At 46.1% G+C, this 18,928-nt stretch overlaps 1 protein-coding gene across 5 annotated transcripts in view; it reads right to left on the reverse strand.

Moving 5' to 3' along the window:
- Positions 1 to 18,928, reverse strand: part of PCM1 (pericentriolar material 1) — a 1,275,228-nt gene that overhangs the window by 1,123,984 nt on the left and 132,316 nt on the right. For all 5 annotated transcript variants that reach the window (XM_085641994.1, XM_085641996.1, XM_085641995.1 and 2 more), the window contains exons 7-9: positions 10,644 to 10,821; positions 10,363 to 10,472; positions 7,947 to 8,157 (exon numbers count right to left, since the gene is read on the reverse strand). In XM_085641994.1, coding sequence (XP_085498120.1) covers positions 7,947 to 8,157; positions 10,363 to 10,472; positions 10,644 to 10,821 — 499 coding nt within the window. The remainder of the gene's footprint in view (positions 1 to 7,946; positions 8,158 to 10,362; positions 10,473 to 10,643; positions 10,822 to 18,928) is intronic.

An 18,928-nucleotide genomic window follows, 5' to 3' on the forward strand; every position in this document is an offset into this window, starting at 1 on the left:
GCGTTCTTGACCTCTTGGAGCCCTTCCTTACCGGAGATCTTCCTCTAGATGATTTATCTGCCAGGCCATACAGGCGAATCCTTTCCCTGTCCTTTAAGGTTCTTCTGGACAGGTTCTGGCAGTGAGGGCAGGTCTTAGGATCATGATCCTCCGGTAGACAAAGAAAACAGACCTCATTGGCCTTCTTTTTACCACAAGAAGGGCAAGAGTCAAAAAGAGATGGCATTTTAAGTTGTTAAAAAATGCCCAAACCTGTCAGAAAAGACAGCTTCTTACTTCAAAAGATGAAAAATGTCGAAGTAAGGAATAAAAGTTGTGAAAAGTGAAAAGATTTTCTGAGAAAAAGCAGAAAAGAGTGGAGCTGTGTTGCCAGGATCCTTCCTGAAGGAACCGGAAAGAACAACTGACCTAACTGTCACCCCTGAGGCATGATGGGAAGCTGGGGGTCAGGAGTGCCTTAAAGGCACGGTGTCAGTTCATTGCTATGCAGCTACACGTTAGCTTTTCAGTCTTTTTAGACTGGGTATTTGTGTATATACATATACATTATATATATATATATATATATATGCGGGAATATTCTAATGCTTATGACTTTGAAGAGGATCCCCTGGAAGAGAACTACAGACACATAAGATGGCATCCACCAATTCTAGAGATAATAAAAATTAATTCAGGACACCTGGCTCAACCTCCAGATATGAAGGTTAAGGCTCTTGAGGTTGGGGTTCAATAACTGAGTATGGGAGCAGGTCTCTGCAGAGGTTGGACCAGGGGTAAAGGAAAGAGGTGCATTAGGGCTGCATACCACACCATTCGTGGCCAGTCTGAGCGACATCATTCAAGCCGAGGCTGATTTTTCTGAAGACCCAATGAATCAAGGGAATATAAGGAAACACAGTGAAAAAAAAGTTCCACCTGAAGTGAAATTCATCCCACCATCCTCCTTGCAACAGACATTAGAGGGCCCAGAATGTCGTGCAGTGAGAATTCTCGTGAGTGACAAATGGACCCACCGGAGGAGTTCCCCGGATGCTAAAGATGTGTTGGACTACATCGTGATCAGCAAAATTACGTCGATTGAGACTGTCCACTTGCACATTTAGCACACCAACTATGTGAGTGGCTACCAGCCAAAGCTGATGGCCCCAAGCCTAAGCCCAGAGTGGTAGAGCTCATCAGCAAACAAGGTGTGGAGCTTATTCCCCCTTGCTTGCTTGGTTTTATATTGTCTGTCTTGGCCTTGAAGGGAAGGGATGAAGGCCATGAGAGCCAGTCAGTTCATCGTAATCCCAGCAGATTGATGTGGAACATTTGCTCCACTGGAAACCAGAGGTCTCTGATCTCCAGTTCCTCTTAGTAAGCCCTCCACCCTAGGGTAGAGGCACCTGTGATGACTGCTGTCACCACGTGTAGCAGTTGAAACTGCTTTCCTTGAGTCAAATTACCTTCCACACTCCAGCACTGCAAATCCACTGCAGTGTCCCTAGAGCTCATGATAGAGCTTTGAAGACCTCCAATGCATTAGAAACACTTTCTGCAGTAGCACCACTGAAGGACCCTCATGTGCCAGGGTGAGCGAGTGTCAAACAGAATTTAGGAAGCTAGCAGACATAAAACAGTCAGGATTGGAACATGCGCTCCATTCTGAAACACTGGACTCATTGCCAGAGTTCCCTGACCCTTCTCTGGAGGAGCAAAGGATCAACTTGATATGGAGTCCCGTACTGGCTCTATGAACAGGATGCACTGAGAGGGCACCAGCTGAGACATGGGCTAGTTGGTGGAAAAGCGAAGATCAAACAGCAAAGTAGTCATAGTGTCTAGGTGGCGACACACCATGTCCGGTCTGGAAAGTTGGCTTTTGAGGAGCCCCTTTTGTAGCGCTTTGTTAGCCATAAGTTGGCAGGGTATGCTCAGACGTTGAGTCCCTTTCTCACTTTGCCACTGGATTCAACCAAGCCTGGCTGAAGACGGCTGAAATGCCAGAAACCGGTCCTTGGAAGCTTGTTTCCGGTCCAGGGAAGGCATGGCTTGGCAGTTTGGGCTGGACTGTTCCCATGAGGCACAGGGTCAGACTGATTTGCATATGGCCATGTCTGAACTGGGGTGGCAGAGTGGGCTAAAGAACGGTGATGGATCAAACCCAGATCTGTTGACTGGGTGTGAGTGTTTGATTGGTTCTGATGCTCCGTCCATCACCACCCCCTTTTGTAGCGCGTAGGTAAAAGGAAGGGCATGTGCCTTAACTGTGTGGCATGTCCTGGTAGTGACAAACAGCCATTTTAGTTTCTCACTACTGTGAGGCTGCCCTCTCATAGGAATGTATTGGGGATTTCAGGATGTGTTTCAGTGGTAATTTCGGACATGAGAGGAGTAGCGTGGTCAAGTTTGGTATGTTTACAATAGAAGTTGAAGTTGAAAGTATTTATAGAGCGCGCTGTGACCAAGTGGTTTCCTGGCGCTAAATAGGTTACGTGGAGCAGAGGGAAAGGCGAGGGGGGTTAGTGTGAGGAAAACGCCTGGGTGAACAAGTGAGTCTTGAGTGCCTTCCTGAAATGAGAGTAGGTGGCAATAGATCTTATGTAGAGAGGAAGATCGTTCCAAAAACGGGGGGCGAGAACAGAAAACCTAGTGCCGCCTGTTCTAGTTTTGCGGAAACTAGGGACGGTGAGAAGAGCCTGGCTGGAGGAGCGGAGAGTGCGACTGGGAGTATAGTGGGTGACCATAGAGTTGATAAAGAGAGGGGCGGTGCGAGCGCGAGCCATGAAAACTATGCATCCCATTTTAAAGAGGGTGCGATGCAGGATAGGAAGCCAATGAAGGGATTTGAGAAGGGGAAAAGAGTGATGAAATTTGGGGAGTTGGTGAATAAGGCGAGCCGCCTGATTCTGAATGGCCTGAAGGCGCCGCAGCTCACAGGCGGGGATTCCCACACAGAGACAGTTGCCATAGTCCAAGCGAGAAAGAACCATGGCTAAAATAATGATTTTAAGGGCATCAAAAGAGAAGAAACGAGATATCTTGCGGATAATCCGGAGGGATAGAAAAACAAGAAGAGACAACGGAGCTGATCTCTGGGCGCATGGAAAGGTCCTGGCTGATTTTAATGCCAAGGGTTCTGACTGAAACAGAAGGGGCCGGGGAGGGACCAAATCTGGAAGGCCAGAAGGCGGAAGACCAAGGGCTGGCGGTCCCACCAGTCAAGATCAGTTCCGTTTTATCCGGGTTGAGTTTAAGGTGATTTAAACTCATCCAATCAGAAATGAAAACAAGAGTGGTTTGAATTTTGGAGAGGGACTTTGTGGAGGAGGAGAGATCAAATATTAACTGAAGGTCATCCGCGTAGTTATACACGGAGACCTCCATGTTAAGCAAAGAAACAATGAGAGGGTAAATGTAGAGGTTGAAAAGGAGGGGGGAAAGAAGAGCCATGGGGAACACCACAAGTCACCGTGCGTGGCGGGGCAGAGAAACCAGAGAGCTGAACAGCCTGCAACCGGCCTTGGAGAAAGGACGCAAGCCAAGAGAGGGCGGTGCCCTGGATGCCTGCCGCCCTGACACGATCGAGAAGGATGGAGTGGTCGACCGTGTCAAAGGCGGCAGATAAATCAAGAAGCACCAAGGCTTGGGGGCAGTTGGAGTCCGCCTTATACTTGAGTTCGTCCAAGACAGAGAGGACCACGGATTCAGTCGAGTGAACCGGGCGGAAACCAGCTTGGTGGGAAGCCAAGAGATGGTTGTCCTCGATATAAGTTGAGAGGCAAGAGGTAATATGACTCAAGGATCTTGCCCAGGTACGGGAGCAGGGAAATGGGCCTAAAATTAGAGGGGAGAGCGGGATCGGATCCAGGTTTTTTTTAGGATCGGAATGACCGTGGCTGATTTGAATTGAGAAGGCACTTTTCCCTGAGAAATAGATGAATTCAAGAGAAACAGAGGAGGGTCAGTGCAGCCAGCGAGTAGCTCTCTCAAGATACGAGCCAGTCCGCAGTCGGCGGGAGAGCCTGATTTGACCTTCATGAGCAGACTCAAAAAAGATTCTTTCGAGATGGGAGGGAAATGGGTAAGAGAAGAAGACAAAGGGGGAGAAGAAAAGGGAGGGAGTAGGGAAGATGGAGGGGGGTGTTCGATTTGATGTTAGTGATTTTATCAAAAAAGTAGTCGTTGAGAGACAGAAGGTATGTGAGGGAATGAGATTGGGATTGACTATCAGATGCGGCCAGGTTATGAACGATAGAGAAAATCTCCTTTGGTTTATTGGCTGCTTGTAAAATTTTGACAGAAAAATAGTCTGATTTGGCTGAGAGGATAGCTCTCTTGTAGTTGGTTAGGCGGGACCGGTATTGATCCCTCAGGGCGGGGCAGTAGTTGTGTCTCCACTGGCGCTCTGACTGACGAAGAGCCAGCTTGAGGATTTTAAGATCGGGGTAATAAATGCTGCATAATGGTGTTAGCAGATTTATTATCACTATTTTAGCAGATTTATTATCACTATTTTAGAAATGCCACTTTTAGAAGCGGGCATTTCTGTGTGCTATGTGTCTTTGTGCCTGCCTGTTGTGTACTGCATGTCTGGCTCTAGATGACAGGGGCTGGGGAGGTGCAGTGGCACCAGAGAGGCTGCGCGAGTCAGCGCTAGGCTGAATAGGCCAATCTGCATTTGGAGTAGTGGGAGGAGTAGCGCCAGGACCTGAATAGGACTGTGTCTGCCTTACTCAATGCTGGCTCCATCCCCTGTGATGTGCCGGGGCCAGAGCCTACACTAACAATGAGGGCTGTTGTGCACTCTAAAGGAATGTTTAAGTGTCCCCCAGAACTAGTTTAGCCCAGGCACAGAGCCCTGTGCCAGGGGGAGAACAAAGACATTGGCAGTAAAAATATTGGAGTTGTGACCCCATGTTTGGTGTGCTTGTGGAACTTTGTGCTTTTTGGCAGAAAGGACTGCTGGACGGCCAGAAGGAACCGACGTGGGACCCAACTGTTGTCTCCTGGGGGTCCCTACATGCTGGTCTGCCTGTGCCCGGCTCTGCCTATGGAACTGCTGGAGACCGGTGGAGCGCTTCGTTTTTGCCTCTGAAACACACTCGGTGAGCGCTGCAATTCACCCTTCTGCCATGAAGGATCACGACCTCCTTGCCCTGTAATGCAGGCAGCACAGCGCTCTTTGTGGCCGGGGAGCTGAGCCGATAGAGGTGCTGAACGACTAAGCGCATGAAGAAACGGGAAGTCAGGCTGAAGCGGTGCCCGATTGTGAACGGGGCTCCCTTGAGGAAAGGGAGAACCCCGCGTGTTGCTCAGTTGAAAGCAGACAGGAGCCTACCCCGCGTTCATGGGCCAAGAGAAGGAGTGGAGGGCAGAGGGAAGGAAGCGCTCTCCTTTCTCTGCTGGTGGTGGCCGTGGCCAGGAGGCCCACAGAGACTTGGCTCTGTGGCCAGAAAGAAGAGACAGAAGTCAGGCAGCTGCAACCTGGTTGTGGGCCGGCCAGAGGAAGTCCTGCCGGAGCAGAAGTCAGGCAACCCTGTGTCTGGTTCAAGGCAGGGCTCCCTTTGTGACGAGGCGAGCACCCGGTAATTGGGGCTTACAAGGCACACTGCTGGTGCCTTTTTATTCTCACAGCTGCGCCGCAAGATTGCGGGCAGCTGCAACGTGGGGGCACTCCTGCTTGGGGACACAGGTGGGTTGCACCCCGCCCCCTTTGATTGGTGCACGTGTTTCTGCTGCATCGGCAGCCAGGTGGGCCAGTTTGGAGGCCCCGTGTGAAAGTCAACACGGAATAGTGAGAGCCCTGACTTTGTGGGACAAATGGCATTGCGGGGAAGCCCAAGACGGGGCCCCAAGGTTAAGGCCTGATGGTCTCCCCTATGTTTAGGTGGGGCCTGATGGGATGAGGTGATGTGTAAGGATCATCTATTGTGCAGCTTGTGCCTAAGAAGGGCCTGGATGTGTGCACCCCTCACAAGAGTCTACTGGGGGGCAGGGATGTGTTGTGATGATGCACTGCGCTACGGCTGACATTTTGCATAATATGCTTCTCTGATTAATGCCATGATGTATGCCTAATGTGTATATGCCAAGTGCGCAATTGCTTGTAGTTACTAGTTGTTTTCACCACTAGTGAGTTCTAATGGTTATGACTGTGGCTCGATTGGCCATGTGATGTATATAAACCCCTGTAAAGTCATACCTCGTGCCAGGTGGCACATTGTATACATGTGATTACGTTCTAATGTGTTTTATGAGTAACACAAAGGCTACTTTTGATATATATCCTTGTGTGGAGTTTCTTTTGTGGTGTGTCGCCGCTGTGTGAGTGTGTTGCGCAAACGCTTTACACATTGCCTCTGGGTTAAGCCTGACTGCTCTGTCAAGCTACCAAGGGGGTGAGAGCAGGGGTTATCTTCAGCGTGTAACTCCCTTGCCCTGACTAGAGTGGTGGTTTCTGCCTGACTTAGGTCCTTGCCCTAGCCAGAAATCCCATTTCTAACCCCCGGCAAGTGAAGAGATCAAATTTAAAGACAGCTCAGACCAGAAAAAGGAAGCATAGAAAAAGCCAAAACCAACGCCCTGTCTGATGCACAACTGCGTGTGGTGGTTGGAAATGCATGTAGAGCAGTGGTCATCAAACTTTTTAACGCTGCCCCACGCCCCCCCCCCACAAAAAATGTGGGTGACCCACAAACGTTTTCACAATTATTCGATTAAGCTGACAATGTTTAAGTATATCTAGAATTATTTAAACTTTGCAGTTAAGTTCCGTACCGTTTTAAAACTGCAATCAAATACATGATTGACAAACATACTATTCTGGTCAGGCAGACCTTACTAACATGTAAAAGTATCCACAGTGTGATTATCAGAAATGGGGTGGAGGGTTTGAAGAATACTTAGAGTTCTTTCCCTTTTGACACCTTCTCCCAGCCAGAATATAAACGACAAAATATGTTACTTATGGCCCATTACAGGGCAGCTAACTACTGCTCATTGCCCACACTCATGTAGTCACAAAAACACAAAATGTATCCCAAAAAATGTCATACCTTAGAGCCATAACAGATGGCTTCTAACACAATGTTTTTATGACTTTGCTCTGCTTTTGTGTTTTTGTGTTTTTTTTATCCCGGAGCCATTGGATCCCTGGAAGGCAAACCACACTGGTTCTGACCACTAAGATGACAAGGAATATTGGAATCCTCTGTAATGCAATACTAATATGCCAATGTAGAACTAAGGCTATTTCACCCACTATTATAATGCTTTTCTTAGTTGTAAACTTGCAGAATGTTCTATTGGGATGGTTGATAGGCCCTTGTCAGTGCCGAGGCCACTAAGGCTAAGAAACTTCAATTTACCCATACAACTGAAGACTGACTTGTGCTTCATCTATTTTGCATGAAGATTTAGGGATGTCATCAAAAATCCAATGAACTTTAATTTAAATATGAAAACAAACTGATTGCGTTATACTATTATAAACATATGAACATAAAATTTAAAAAAATCAAAAGGGTATCACACAATACCTCCAGCAATTTTAAAAGCGTTCTGGAAAGTCAGAGATGGAGCTAAGCCATAAAACTGAGATGAAAACTTTAACAAGGACACCAGAGTATTAAGACTTATGAAATGACAGGGGGCAGTCTGAGACTGAGGAAGAAATGTTTACTCCAAGTGATGCCTTCACAAAATAGTAATGCTGATCTTTAGAACTAGATTGAGGTATATTGAGACCAACAAACTAAAACATAGAAAAAGGCTGAAAAAATGCATCAAAGGCTATGTATATTGAAAACTCAAGCACAGGTTCAACAGCGTACATCTCATGAGGTAAAACAGATTTAAAAAAAAGCAACATCAGAATATTACCACAAATTCATTGGATGTTCAACAACTTACTACAAGTTGTAGAGCTCATTAAAAAATGCACGGTTTCAAAATTCTCTTACATGAACTATTATTCAGATGTTGATCACGAAGTGTATGCAGTTCTCCAAGCAATTCGTCCATTTTTTGCTTCTTTTCTTTTAAGGCTTTCATTTTGCTGAATATTTGTGCTTTCTCGTCAGATAAAGGTTCAGACAGTGGGGTATTTCTGCTCTGGGAAACTTCCCTGGTGAGTGAAAGGCTTGCTGCTTGTCTTCTATTATCTGGCACAGGCTACGAAACAAACAAAACAAATTAGTCTAGCCATACTGGATGTGTTTTGTATGAACAGCAATACAACGTCCCTAGTCTGAGCATGTTTGGATACTATTTTGCATTATTCTGTACTTGGTTACCGTATGTGTTAATCACGTTGTATAAGAGCATACATGCTGTTTCTTTTAAAGGGCCATACATACGTGTGCTGTAACTATTTCTATATAAACCCACATGATGTTAACAGTAATATCACTGGTTTAACGGACAAAATGAGAGGATCACACTCCCCATACCTCCTGGGCTCTTCTTACTAAATTCACTTACTTACTAACAGGTAATAATACCATGCGATCAGAGTGTACTCATTAATTAACAGGAGAAGGTTATTCGGGAGGTTTCGAAATTCATGAACGGAAAAACAGTACACAAATTTCAGATATTCAAACTGAAGACCCCTGACACAACTAGATAACAGAGTAGATGATCAAAAGGGGTAGGGGTAGGTGATGCATGAAATAAATTGCTGCTAGCAAAATGGAGACTAGGCACCTTAACAGTGAGACACTTTAATAGGGATTATTTACCTTTGAAACAACTGACTATGCAGAGTGAACTCTAAAAATGCAATACATAAAATGCTCATGGAAGTTTCCATAATGAAGTAGAATTTCTGTATGAATGTTATATATTCTAAATTGAAAAGTGCATGAGGGTTAACTGGAGGTAATACAGTAAGAGGTGCCACAGTTGTGTCAGAGTTCATAAGGTTGAACAATATTGAGATATTGAGCCTTTTCACGTTGAAGAGACAATACAAATGCATCACAATGAAAGAATAAGCCTGTACAGACAGCAGACAAACCAATGTGTGGTTTTTTGATGCATAACTGAAAACAGAAGTCATGGGAATAGGAAGATGAATGTGCCAATAAAAACAAGTGAGGCCATCACTTTAAATGGCGTTATCTCAGAGATATCGTAACAATACTTCAGGAGATTTTAAATGATTGAGGTATTAACAGTATATGTCCACTATTATCTGAGCAGGTACTACATCTATTCAAAAGTTAACTACCTATGACCTACAGAAATCTGGAAAATCAAAAACGCAATAACAGTGTCAGGGACAATATCTGATGAGAGGCACACTCCGCACTTCAGAATTAGTCAACGAGCTTGTTAGATGTAAAAATGTAGGCCCTCATTTTGATGTCCAGGGCATCGGTCCGAGCACCGGATTACAATGCAGACGGTCAGAGCAATTAGGTCTGTTGGGGGCGGAGGGAGGGGCTAGAACGCCACCTCTGACAGGTCTGACACTTATCCCTACGATGGAGGCGGGATTAGGATGTCCTTTTCCAACTGCCTTTTCATGGCGGTCCCACCACCATGAAAAGGCAGACTGAAACGGACTATGAAACCCAAAAGCAGGGCCCCCGTCCTCTGTGGGCCACTGCTAAGGGAGAGGCACATGTGGCACCCCCCAAACATCCATGCACGGTGTGCCAGGCACCACTTGGTGCCTGGCACACAGTGCATGTAGTTTTTAAAGTGCATGTGTGTACTACAGCTTGCTCTGCAGCGCTTCTCCTGGGCTGCAGAGCAAGCCACAGTACAAAAAGGCACATTCCAACCGCAGTGCTGGCAGTCCTATCCTAATCGGGCAGGTGGGACCACAGACTCATTATCGGACCGACACCTGCATGCAACGATGGTGGTCGGACCCTCGTCTGACCGCCATCGTAATGAGGGCCATAGGCTCTGTTAGGATACAAAAGTTCAAAAAAGCCCAAAAATAAAAAGTCAAAAATTAACCTGAATAAACCCACATCTGTAGTTTTCAGAGATCCTCCATCATAACATATGGGAAACATCAAACTGGAGAAGAAATAATTGCACTGAAAGGGTTACTGCCCCCATTAGGTTTTTTTGGGAATGTGTAGTTTGCATACGGAGTTACTATATCTGTGCATGAACTTAATGTAAAATAATATTTGTGTTTGTACCACTCATACACAACACATTTTTAATGCATATTAACTTGGGGAATGCATCATGGAGGAGATTGCACTTTTTTCCAACTGCCCTGTATTTATGCACAGTAAAGTCATCCCCAAAATATAGCTGTACAAAGGATTCAACAATTTTTTAGATAAAAGCAAGAACATCAAAAATAAAGGAAGAAACAATTTTTTGTCATTTCCAGAAGGCACTTTGTACCTGTGAATCGTGAAGCTGATTGTTGAAGCGTTGTATTAGTTCATTCAGCTCTTCATTTAACTCAGATGTTAGGCTCACCCCGGACACACTACCCGTGGTCTCCGTTACAACTAGAAGATAAATAATTTACTGAAATTTAACTCTATATTGACTCCAATAATAATGCAAAAACAATATAAACAGTATAGCAAACAATTTGTGAATACTATGGCATTCAACCTCTACATACCAAACAATATTAGACACAATTTGCAAATGTTATGATGGGTAACCATTCATACCAGAGTCATCCATAATGGCTATAGCATGTTCTGTTTTGTGTTGCAGTGAAAGAAGAGCTGCTTGTCTTCCTTGCAGAGCCCTAAGTTGCTCTTGCTGCTGCAGCATCCTTTTCAATAAGTCATGTTGCTTCTTCAAATTTTCCAGCTCCTCTTTAGCTTCTTGTTTGCGGTCTAGAGCCTGAAAAACACATGTTAACTACGTGAATCTAAGGTTAATTTTCGTTCTACAGTAGTTCGAAAAAACAGCAAGCTAAAGCAGTAAATATGTACGAAGAAAGATCAACGATGAATAAACTGGCATAATTGCTTAAAAAACAAAGAAATATTAAACACAAATAAAGCTGTACATTCGTCAGGTCAGTGATTCTATTTCAGTTGTAAATGTCTACAGATTTATGCAAGGAACCTACAAATAGATTCTTAAATTGCCGTTTATTGGACATTTTGTTGACATTTGCTATACAATGTTTGTCTACTGGGTTACATGGAACTTGTGTAACTTGCTGAAGAACAAGTTACTTACCTCCGGTAACGCTTTTTCTGATGGATACAGTATCTGCCTGTGGATTCCTCACTTTATGAATATCCCCTTCGCCAGCATTCCGCTGAATTTTTTCCTAGCTCGCCACGCCGACGTCTGCTCCGCTTGCGACTCCGCATGACGTCACCAGAGCCATAAGAGAGCCTCTTCGGCGTGATGACGTCAGCTCCACCCACTTTTTCCGTGCCTACGAGGCGAACAGGTGGACCGACAACGGATTCAAAGTATACACAGTACACAACATTTGAACAAATATACATAGAACAAACTCAAAGAGTAAAGCTAAAGGACATAAGCATTTCCTATAAATGTACCAGATAGAAAGAAGATAAAATGTAAAACAACATGCCAAACAAGGTATCCTTTAAGGTATACAAAGCTGGACAACGGGGAGGAGGGTGGGTCAGTGAGGAATCCACAGGCAGATACTGTATCCACCAGATAAAGCGTTACCAAAGGTAAGTACCTTTTTCTTCTGATGGATACATCTGGCTGTGGATTCCTCACCTTATGAATAGATCCCCACAGCAGTCCCGCTCCAGGCGGAGGGTGTCCACCCTTCTATACCAAAAAGTCCGGCAAGACAGAGCGCGCTAAGTGGCCCTTCCTCCTCATCTCAGAGTCCAAGCAATAATGCTTTGCGAAAGTGTGGAGGGAGGCCCAAGTCGCTGCCTTACAAATGTCCAGAACAGGAACACCTCTGGCCAGAGCAGAGGTGGAAGACTTGGCTCTAGTAGAATGAGCTCTAATACCCTCAGGTGGCTCCTTACCAGCAAGGGCGTAGCAGATCTTGATGCACAAGATGATCCATCTGGATAGTGCGCGCTTGTGCACAGCCTTGCCTTTTGAGCGTCCAACGTAGCCCACAAAGAGCCGACTGTCCATACGCAAGTCCTTTGTCCTGTCCAAATAAAAGCTCACTGCTCTTTTAGGGTCCAGGCGGTGACGTCTCTCCTCCTCCTTAGAAGAATGAGGGGGAGGATAAAACACATGGAGAGTTGCGGACTGCCCCAGATGAAAGGGAGTAACTGCCTTAGGCAGAAAAGCAGCCCTGGTCCTGAGGACCATCCTTTCATCATGCATGGTCAAAAACGGGGGTTTTGAACTAAGAGCTTGAAGCTCACTCACCCTCCTTGCTGAGGTAATGGCTACTAAAAAGACTGTTTTAAAAGACAAAAGCCTCAAAGGACAGCTATGTAAGGGTTCAAACGGGGAACCCATCAAAAAAGTTAAAACCAGATTTAGATCCCATTGGGGCATAACAAAGGGAGTAGGCAGAAACCTATTGGTAAAGCCCTTCATAAACCTCAACACGATAAGAGACTTAAATAAAGACAGCTGACCAGGTAGACACAGAAAAGCCGATAAGGCCAACAAATAGCCCTTAACCGTGGCCGCAGCACAACCTTGCTGAGCCAAAGAAAGAGCAAACTGAAGAATAGTCGACAAGTGGGCCTTTAAAGGATCAATGGATCTCTCTCCACGCCATTTAACAAACTTACACCATCTATAGTAATAAATCGCCTGGAAGATAAGATAACATCCACAACGTCCAGCTGGAGATAGAAGGAACTCAGGTTGCCCCGTTCAATCTCCAGGCATGAAGGTGCAGGCTCTGGAGGTGGGGGTGTAGAACCTGCCCCTGCAACTGCGAGAGGAGGTCTGCAGTGAGAGGGAGATGGAGCGGAGGGTGCGAAGAGAGGTGAAGAAGAAATGTGTACCACACCCTTCTTGGCCAATCAGGGGCGATCAACATAACTATGGCCCGGTCTTGGGGAATCTTCCTCAGAACCCGAGGAATCAAGGGTATGGGAGGAAACGCGTAAAGGAGTTGTGAGCTCCAATCCAATTGAAACGCATCCCCCAGCGCTCCCTGCAGCGGAAACTGGAGACTGCAGAACAATGGGCAGTGCGTGTTCTCTTGGGTGGCAAACAGGTTCTACCGGGGAGATCCCCCACATCCGGAAGATGTGATGGACCACCTCCGGATGAAACCGCCACTCGTGATTGGCCGAGTAACGCCGACTGAGACTGTCTGCACAAACATTCAGCACACCAGCTAGATGATGTGCAAACACAAATCTGATGGTTCTGAACCCAGGATCAGTGTCACAGAGCCTCTCGACCGAGACAATACGACCCTACACCTCCCTGTTTGTTGATGTACCATATCGCTGTAGTGTTGTCCGTCAGGACCTGAACCGACTGACCGCGAAGGAAAGGAAGGAAAGCCTTTACTGCCAAACGTATCGCCCGCAATTCTAGAAGGTTGATGTGAAGCAACCTTTCCTCTGGAGACCAAAGACCCTTGACCTCCAGATCCCCCAGATGAGCACCCCACCCTAGAGTGGAGGCATCCGTGATCACTGTGGCCACCGGCGGAGGAAGCTGAAAGGGTTGGTCTTGAGACAGGTTGCCCTGCACACTCCAAGTCAGCTCCGCTGCAGCATCTCTGGAGATTGACTGACTGACTCCCTGAGATCTCCGTTGTGTTGAAACCACTGTCTGCAGAGGCACCACTGGAGCGGCCTCATGTGCCAGCGTGCATGACTGACCAACAGAATGCAGGAAGCGAACAGACCGAGCAGGCGAATGACCGGAACAACTGCTCCATCGTAAAAAAAGAAGAATCATCTCCTGAATGTCGAGAATTCTTTGTGGAGGAGGAAAAGCTCGACACACAGTAGTGTCCACTACCACCCCTATGACCAGGTTGCGCTGAGAGGGCACCACGTGAGATTTGGGCACATTGATTGAAAAACCCAAGTTGAACAGTTGAGATGTTACTCGCAGATGATGAAGCACCATCTCTAGCTACTCAGCTTTGAGCAGCCAGTCGTCCAGATAGGGGAAAACAGGAATCCCCGACCTTCTGAGATGAGCTGCCACCACTGCCATCAACTTTGTGAAGACTCGAGGTGCAGTAGTAAGACCAAACGGGAGGACCGCAAACTGGTAAACTTTTCCCCAGGTAGGGAAGTAGGGAGATCAGTCTGAAGTTCTTGAGGTCAGTGTGGTCCGCCGAGGGTTTCTTTGGGAGTGGGTTGATCTCTCCGTGTTTCCAGTCATGGGGGAAGGAGGTGAAGGATCAGTTGATTCTTTGTAGTTCGGGGGCGATGATGTCTACGGCTCTGTGGTAGATGTGGTCGGGGCCCCAGAGTGAGTGGTCATCATGGTCTTTAGTGTGTCTGCGAAGCTTAGGGCAGCCCAGCTGCCAAGTGTCGGCTGTGTGGTGCAAGAGAGGGAGGATGATGGAGCCTTGTGGAGGATGTTGTTGTCGAAGTTTTTCATAGATGGTCTTGATTTTGTGATGGAAGAAGGCACAGAGTCTGTTGCAGAGGTCCTGGGAGGGTGGGATGTCGCTGTTGGGTTGATGATCCTGAAGAGTTCCTTGCTGTTGTGTGCGCGGGTAGAGATTCTGTCTTAGAGTGCTTTCTTCCTTGAGTGTCTGATGAGTTTGTGGTGGGCAGTGGCAGCTGTTTTGTAGTTATCGAAGTTAGCTGTGGTTTTGGAGTTCCTCCATAGTTTCTCGAGACGTCTGCAGGTTCATCTGGATTCCCAGAGCTCGGCGGAAAACGAGCTGGCCTTCTTGGCGCGAGTGTTGGAAGATTTCTTGAGAGGGCGACTGGTGTTTGTGCAGTCTGTGATCCATTTGTGTAGGGTACAGGCAGCGGTGTAGGATCGTTGCCTGAGGCGGTGGGAGCAGAGCCACTGTAGGTGGCAGTGAGTTGCTCGTCTGAGATCTTGTTCCAGCTCCTGCATTGGAGCTGCGGTGGGTATTCGCTCTGTAGGTGAAGTGAACGCAGCAGTGGTCCGCCAATGGGAGTTCGGAGGTGTGGCTGAAGGAGAAGGAGTTTCCTGCTGTGAAGATAGGGTCGAGGTTGTGTCCTGCTGAGTGCCTAGGTCCTCGTACGAACTGAGTGAGTCCGATGACATGAAGGTTTTCCAGGAGCGAGATGGAGTTGAGGTCTTGGCGGCTGTCAAGGTGGCAGTTAAACCCCCAGCAAAATGTAGTCAGTGGAGGTGATGGCATGCGAGTTGATGATGTCAGAGATGGAGTCGGAGAAAGGTGAGCGGGGTCCGGGAGATCGGTAGTTGAGGGGGCCACGTAGAGTGGTGGTCGGGTTGACCTGAAGCTTGAAGTGGAGGTGTTCCATGAGGTCCGTAGGCCCGTCGGTGTAGGTTCTCAGGCGGCGGTTGGCCTTGTGGGCGATGGCGATGCCGCCTCGGGGGCGGTTTGGGCAGTCCTTCCGGGTGATTTAGTATCCTTTGAGGATGGCGATCACAAAGTAAGCTCCCAGATTTCTGTGGCGTGTTTGTGTAGGTAGCGGACATTGAGGAGGATGCATTGCAGGGTTTGGGCTGCAGCAAGGGTGTTGTTGGTCGGCGGAGGTGGGTCGTGGATTTTGGCAATGCTGAAGAAGTGGCAGCAGATACAGCAGGTAAAGGGTCAGTGGGTGTTGAGGGGTGAGGAGAGCTTGCAGTTGATATTCTTGCAGTCGTTGAGTGCGTAGAGAGTCGCTGAACTGTAGCATTGGTAGGTTGCAGGACCAGGGTTCCTGGCCCTGATCGCGTGTAGACAGGCCTGCCTTTGGTGCGGCCACACAGCTGCCTCCATTAAGTAGACAGCGGGGGGAGGGCGGGACAGCTGGGAGGCGGGAACGGGGAGGAAAAAAATGCAGGAGTGGGAGGGGCCAAGGGGGCAGCAGCGTCGGGAGGTGGCAGAAAGGGGGGGAGGGGGGAGAACGAGGCTGACTCAGTCAGCAAAGTAAATAAGGAATAAAGAAAAAGAAAAAGAAAAACTGAAAAAGAAATCTAAAGAAAAGGAAAAGGAAAGAAAAAACTGGGCAAGCAATCAGTCCAGACCAGGGGCAAGAACCGCGGTCTGTGTTGGGCCGACAGGAGAGGCAGAGAACTGCCTGAGCTGCGCGTTCCGAGAGCAGGAACCCAAGGGGTTTAGCTCTCACTGAAGACAGAGTAATCATGTTTAGTTACATATAAAATTCGATAATTACATTTTCAGTAACAAAGACAAAAGAATGTCATGCCCGAAAGAAGCACAATGTGAGCTGCACAGACTGCAGCAATAGCTCTGACACTTGAAAATATATTCAGAGCGTAGTTTCCAAAAATATTGCGGACTGTTTATAAATCAGGGAGGCTCACTACATTTGAAAGGCAAAACAGTTTGCATGTGTATTTGCAATGGAGTCTCAATCTAAAACTCTAAGACAACAAATTGAACACACTACAAAGACACCATTTGCCTCAACACAAAAAATAACTGGACACTGAATGGAGCAAAGTATTATTAACGGTCTCAAAGGGTACTTATCAATGATATTTGCCCAAAATAACCACCCACCCCCCCATCAGTTCATCAATGGTGTATAATGACAACAACTAATAGGAGGCACAATAAGAAGGAGAACTGTATCCAGAGGCACAAACCTTACTGACAGCAGTAATAAACAGTTTCAGCAAACTAAATGTAATCAATATCTAAGTGCCTTGGTTTGTAGATGCACGCACATGTTCAGAAACAATGAGTTTTTTGCAATAAGGAATCAAGAAAAAAAAAAAACAGAACATTTCCCTCCATGATTATTTCCGAGCAATGAAGCAAAGAAAAAGGGTAAACAATCAGCGAAAGAGGAGCACACCATCATTTGGTCTATGCCAAGTAAAAATGTTCAAGTGTACCTTATAGGGCAAGCCACGTTCTTGGCTAAACTTTCTACAAAGCCAGATTTCCCTGCCATTCAGAGCTGCTCTGTCACCTTTCCCTTGTGGAGATGCGATAACATCAATGCCTGAAACCTGTCCTTGTGGAGCTGTGTTCCCTAGATTGTCCTCAATGCGGGGTCGATTTCTCAGACTAAAAGATACCTCCTTTGTTAAAAACATTTAGAATATAAGATACAGTGATCAACACTTTGCAAAGACTGTCAAGGTCACAAATGCAAAATTATTCATAAACATTGGGAAAAACATTTCAATACAAGTATAGTTTCTTTCTACCGCTTGAATGTACTGAACCAAAATCAAATTGGTGTAAGAAACATACAATTCTCATAACCGGAATGATTCCAATAGCAAAACACCAACTTAATAACTTACAATAAGTGTAAAACTGTGTTGTGCGTGTTTGAATGCATTAGGACATGCAGTGCTGCATGTACAGCCCTAAGGCAATAAAAAACAAATCACATGAAGGCTCACAACACTGGACTCTAAGTGACAAATCATTTTTTATTAACTAAATAAAAAGTTGATACAAAGAGTCTCTCAAGTATAGACATAAGAAGTCTGGAAAGCTATGCATTTTAACCAAATTAAACAAAATGTATTTTTGCGGTATCTGGCATGAAGATTTCCCTGTGTAAAATAGTCAAGCAAGATACCAATGGATCATCCAAGAGTTCTCCATACACAGCCTGCTGCAAGTGAAAGTAACGCAAAATTATACTGGAAATGGCTTAATTTTAAATTCTTAAATTTCATGAGATTTCACTCGTGTAATCAGTATTTCACCTAACATTATTGCAGCGGTAGACATCAGTGCATGTATTCTCTATACAATTTCAGCATAGGTCTAGAAATGCAGAACTACCACTGCACACAGTAGACTTGCTTTCAGCAGATTATTATTATTCAGCATTTATTGAGCGCATAGCAATTCTGCACGCTTTGGAGCTTCCTCATCGTTGCTTTAGGTGCTCCTAGGTAAAGAGTTCCCATAAACCAAACGAGAGAGGACCAAAGCCTGGATCAGGATTCTCCTTGCCCCCATAGGAAGGAGAGGGAGAACTTTCCGGAGGAATCGGGGAACGCCGAAACAGGCCCCTGCCAATTTCACTGCTTGATGGTCAAATTTAAAGGAATTGTCCAACCAAATAACCAAGCTTTTGATCTTAGTATTGAGGGTAGGAGCAGGGCCAAGGCAGATGGGCCATGTCTGTTTAAGATCCATGCTAGTGGCATTGCCCAGGAGTTCAGTTTATCCTCCATTGAGCCTGAGGCAGGAGTGTTCCATCCAAGTGGCAACTTTCTCCAGACAGGTTTCAAAATCAGCTGGAAAGTTCCAAGAACCATTGAGGGCTATTATCAGATGCGTATCATCAGCATAAGTGACGATTTTAATCCAATACGGCAGGATGATATCAGAAAGTGGTCTCATGTACACATTAAGTAATGTGGGGCTCAGAAACAAGCCTTGCGAGACTTCGCAGGTGAGCGCTAGGCTACTAGAGGTGGACTCCCCTGAAAAGACCTGGAATGTTCTTCCGTCTAGGTAAGATTGAAGCCAGGTAATCGCACCATCTGAGACACCAACCCTCCCGAGTCTATTTATTAGGATGTCAAGGTTGACTGATTAAGAAGTGAATTAGATGGGAGAGGGACACAATCTGCAGAGTCTCAACGGAGTAAGATGAAACCCAGCACAGTGTATTCTTTACACCCAGTTGAAGTCTTTCCTTCGTATTTGGCTCTGCTCTTGATGGTTTGGTATCCTACCCCTCTAAATAATATGCTCTCATTTGACTCTCCTAAGCATGTCTAAAAGGTAGCAATCTGTTTTTGCTATAAATGTTATACGAAAACTATTTTGTGGCATTTTCCTGTAGGCTGTAAGCTAAGCTCTGACAACAATGAACACAGCTGTCAATGTCACAGAGATGCTTACCACCCATTTAGATCTCAAACTGAAAATAGTCAATACATTTTAAATAAACAGGAATAA

This window comes from Triturus cristatus, chromosome 2_2 (assembly GCF_964204655.1).
Source record: "Triturus cristatus chromosome 2_2, aTriCri1.1, whole genome shotgun sequence".
Lineage (NCBI taxonomy): Eukaryota > Metazoa > Chordata > Amphibia > Caudata > Salamandridae > Triturus > Triturus cristatus.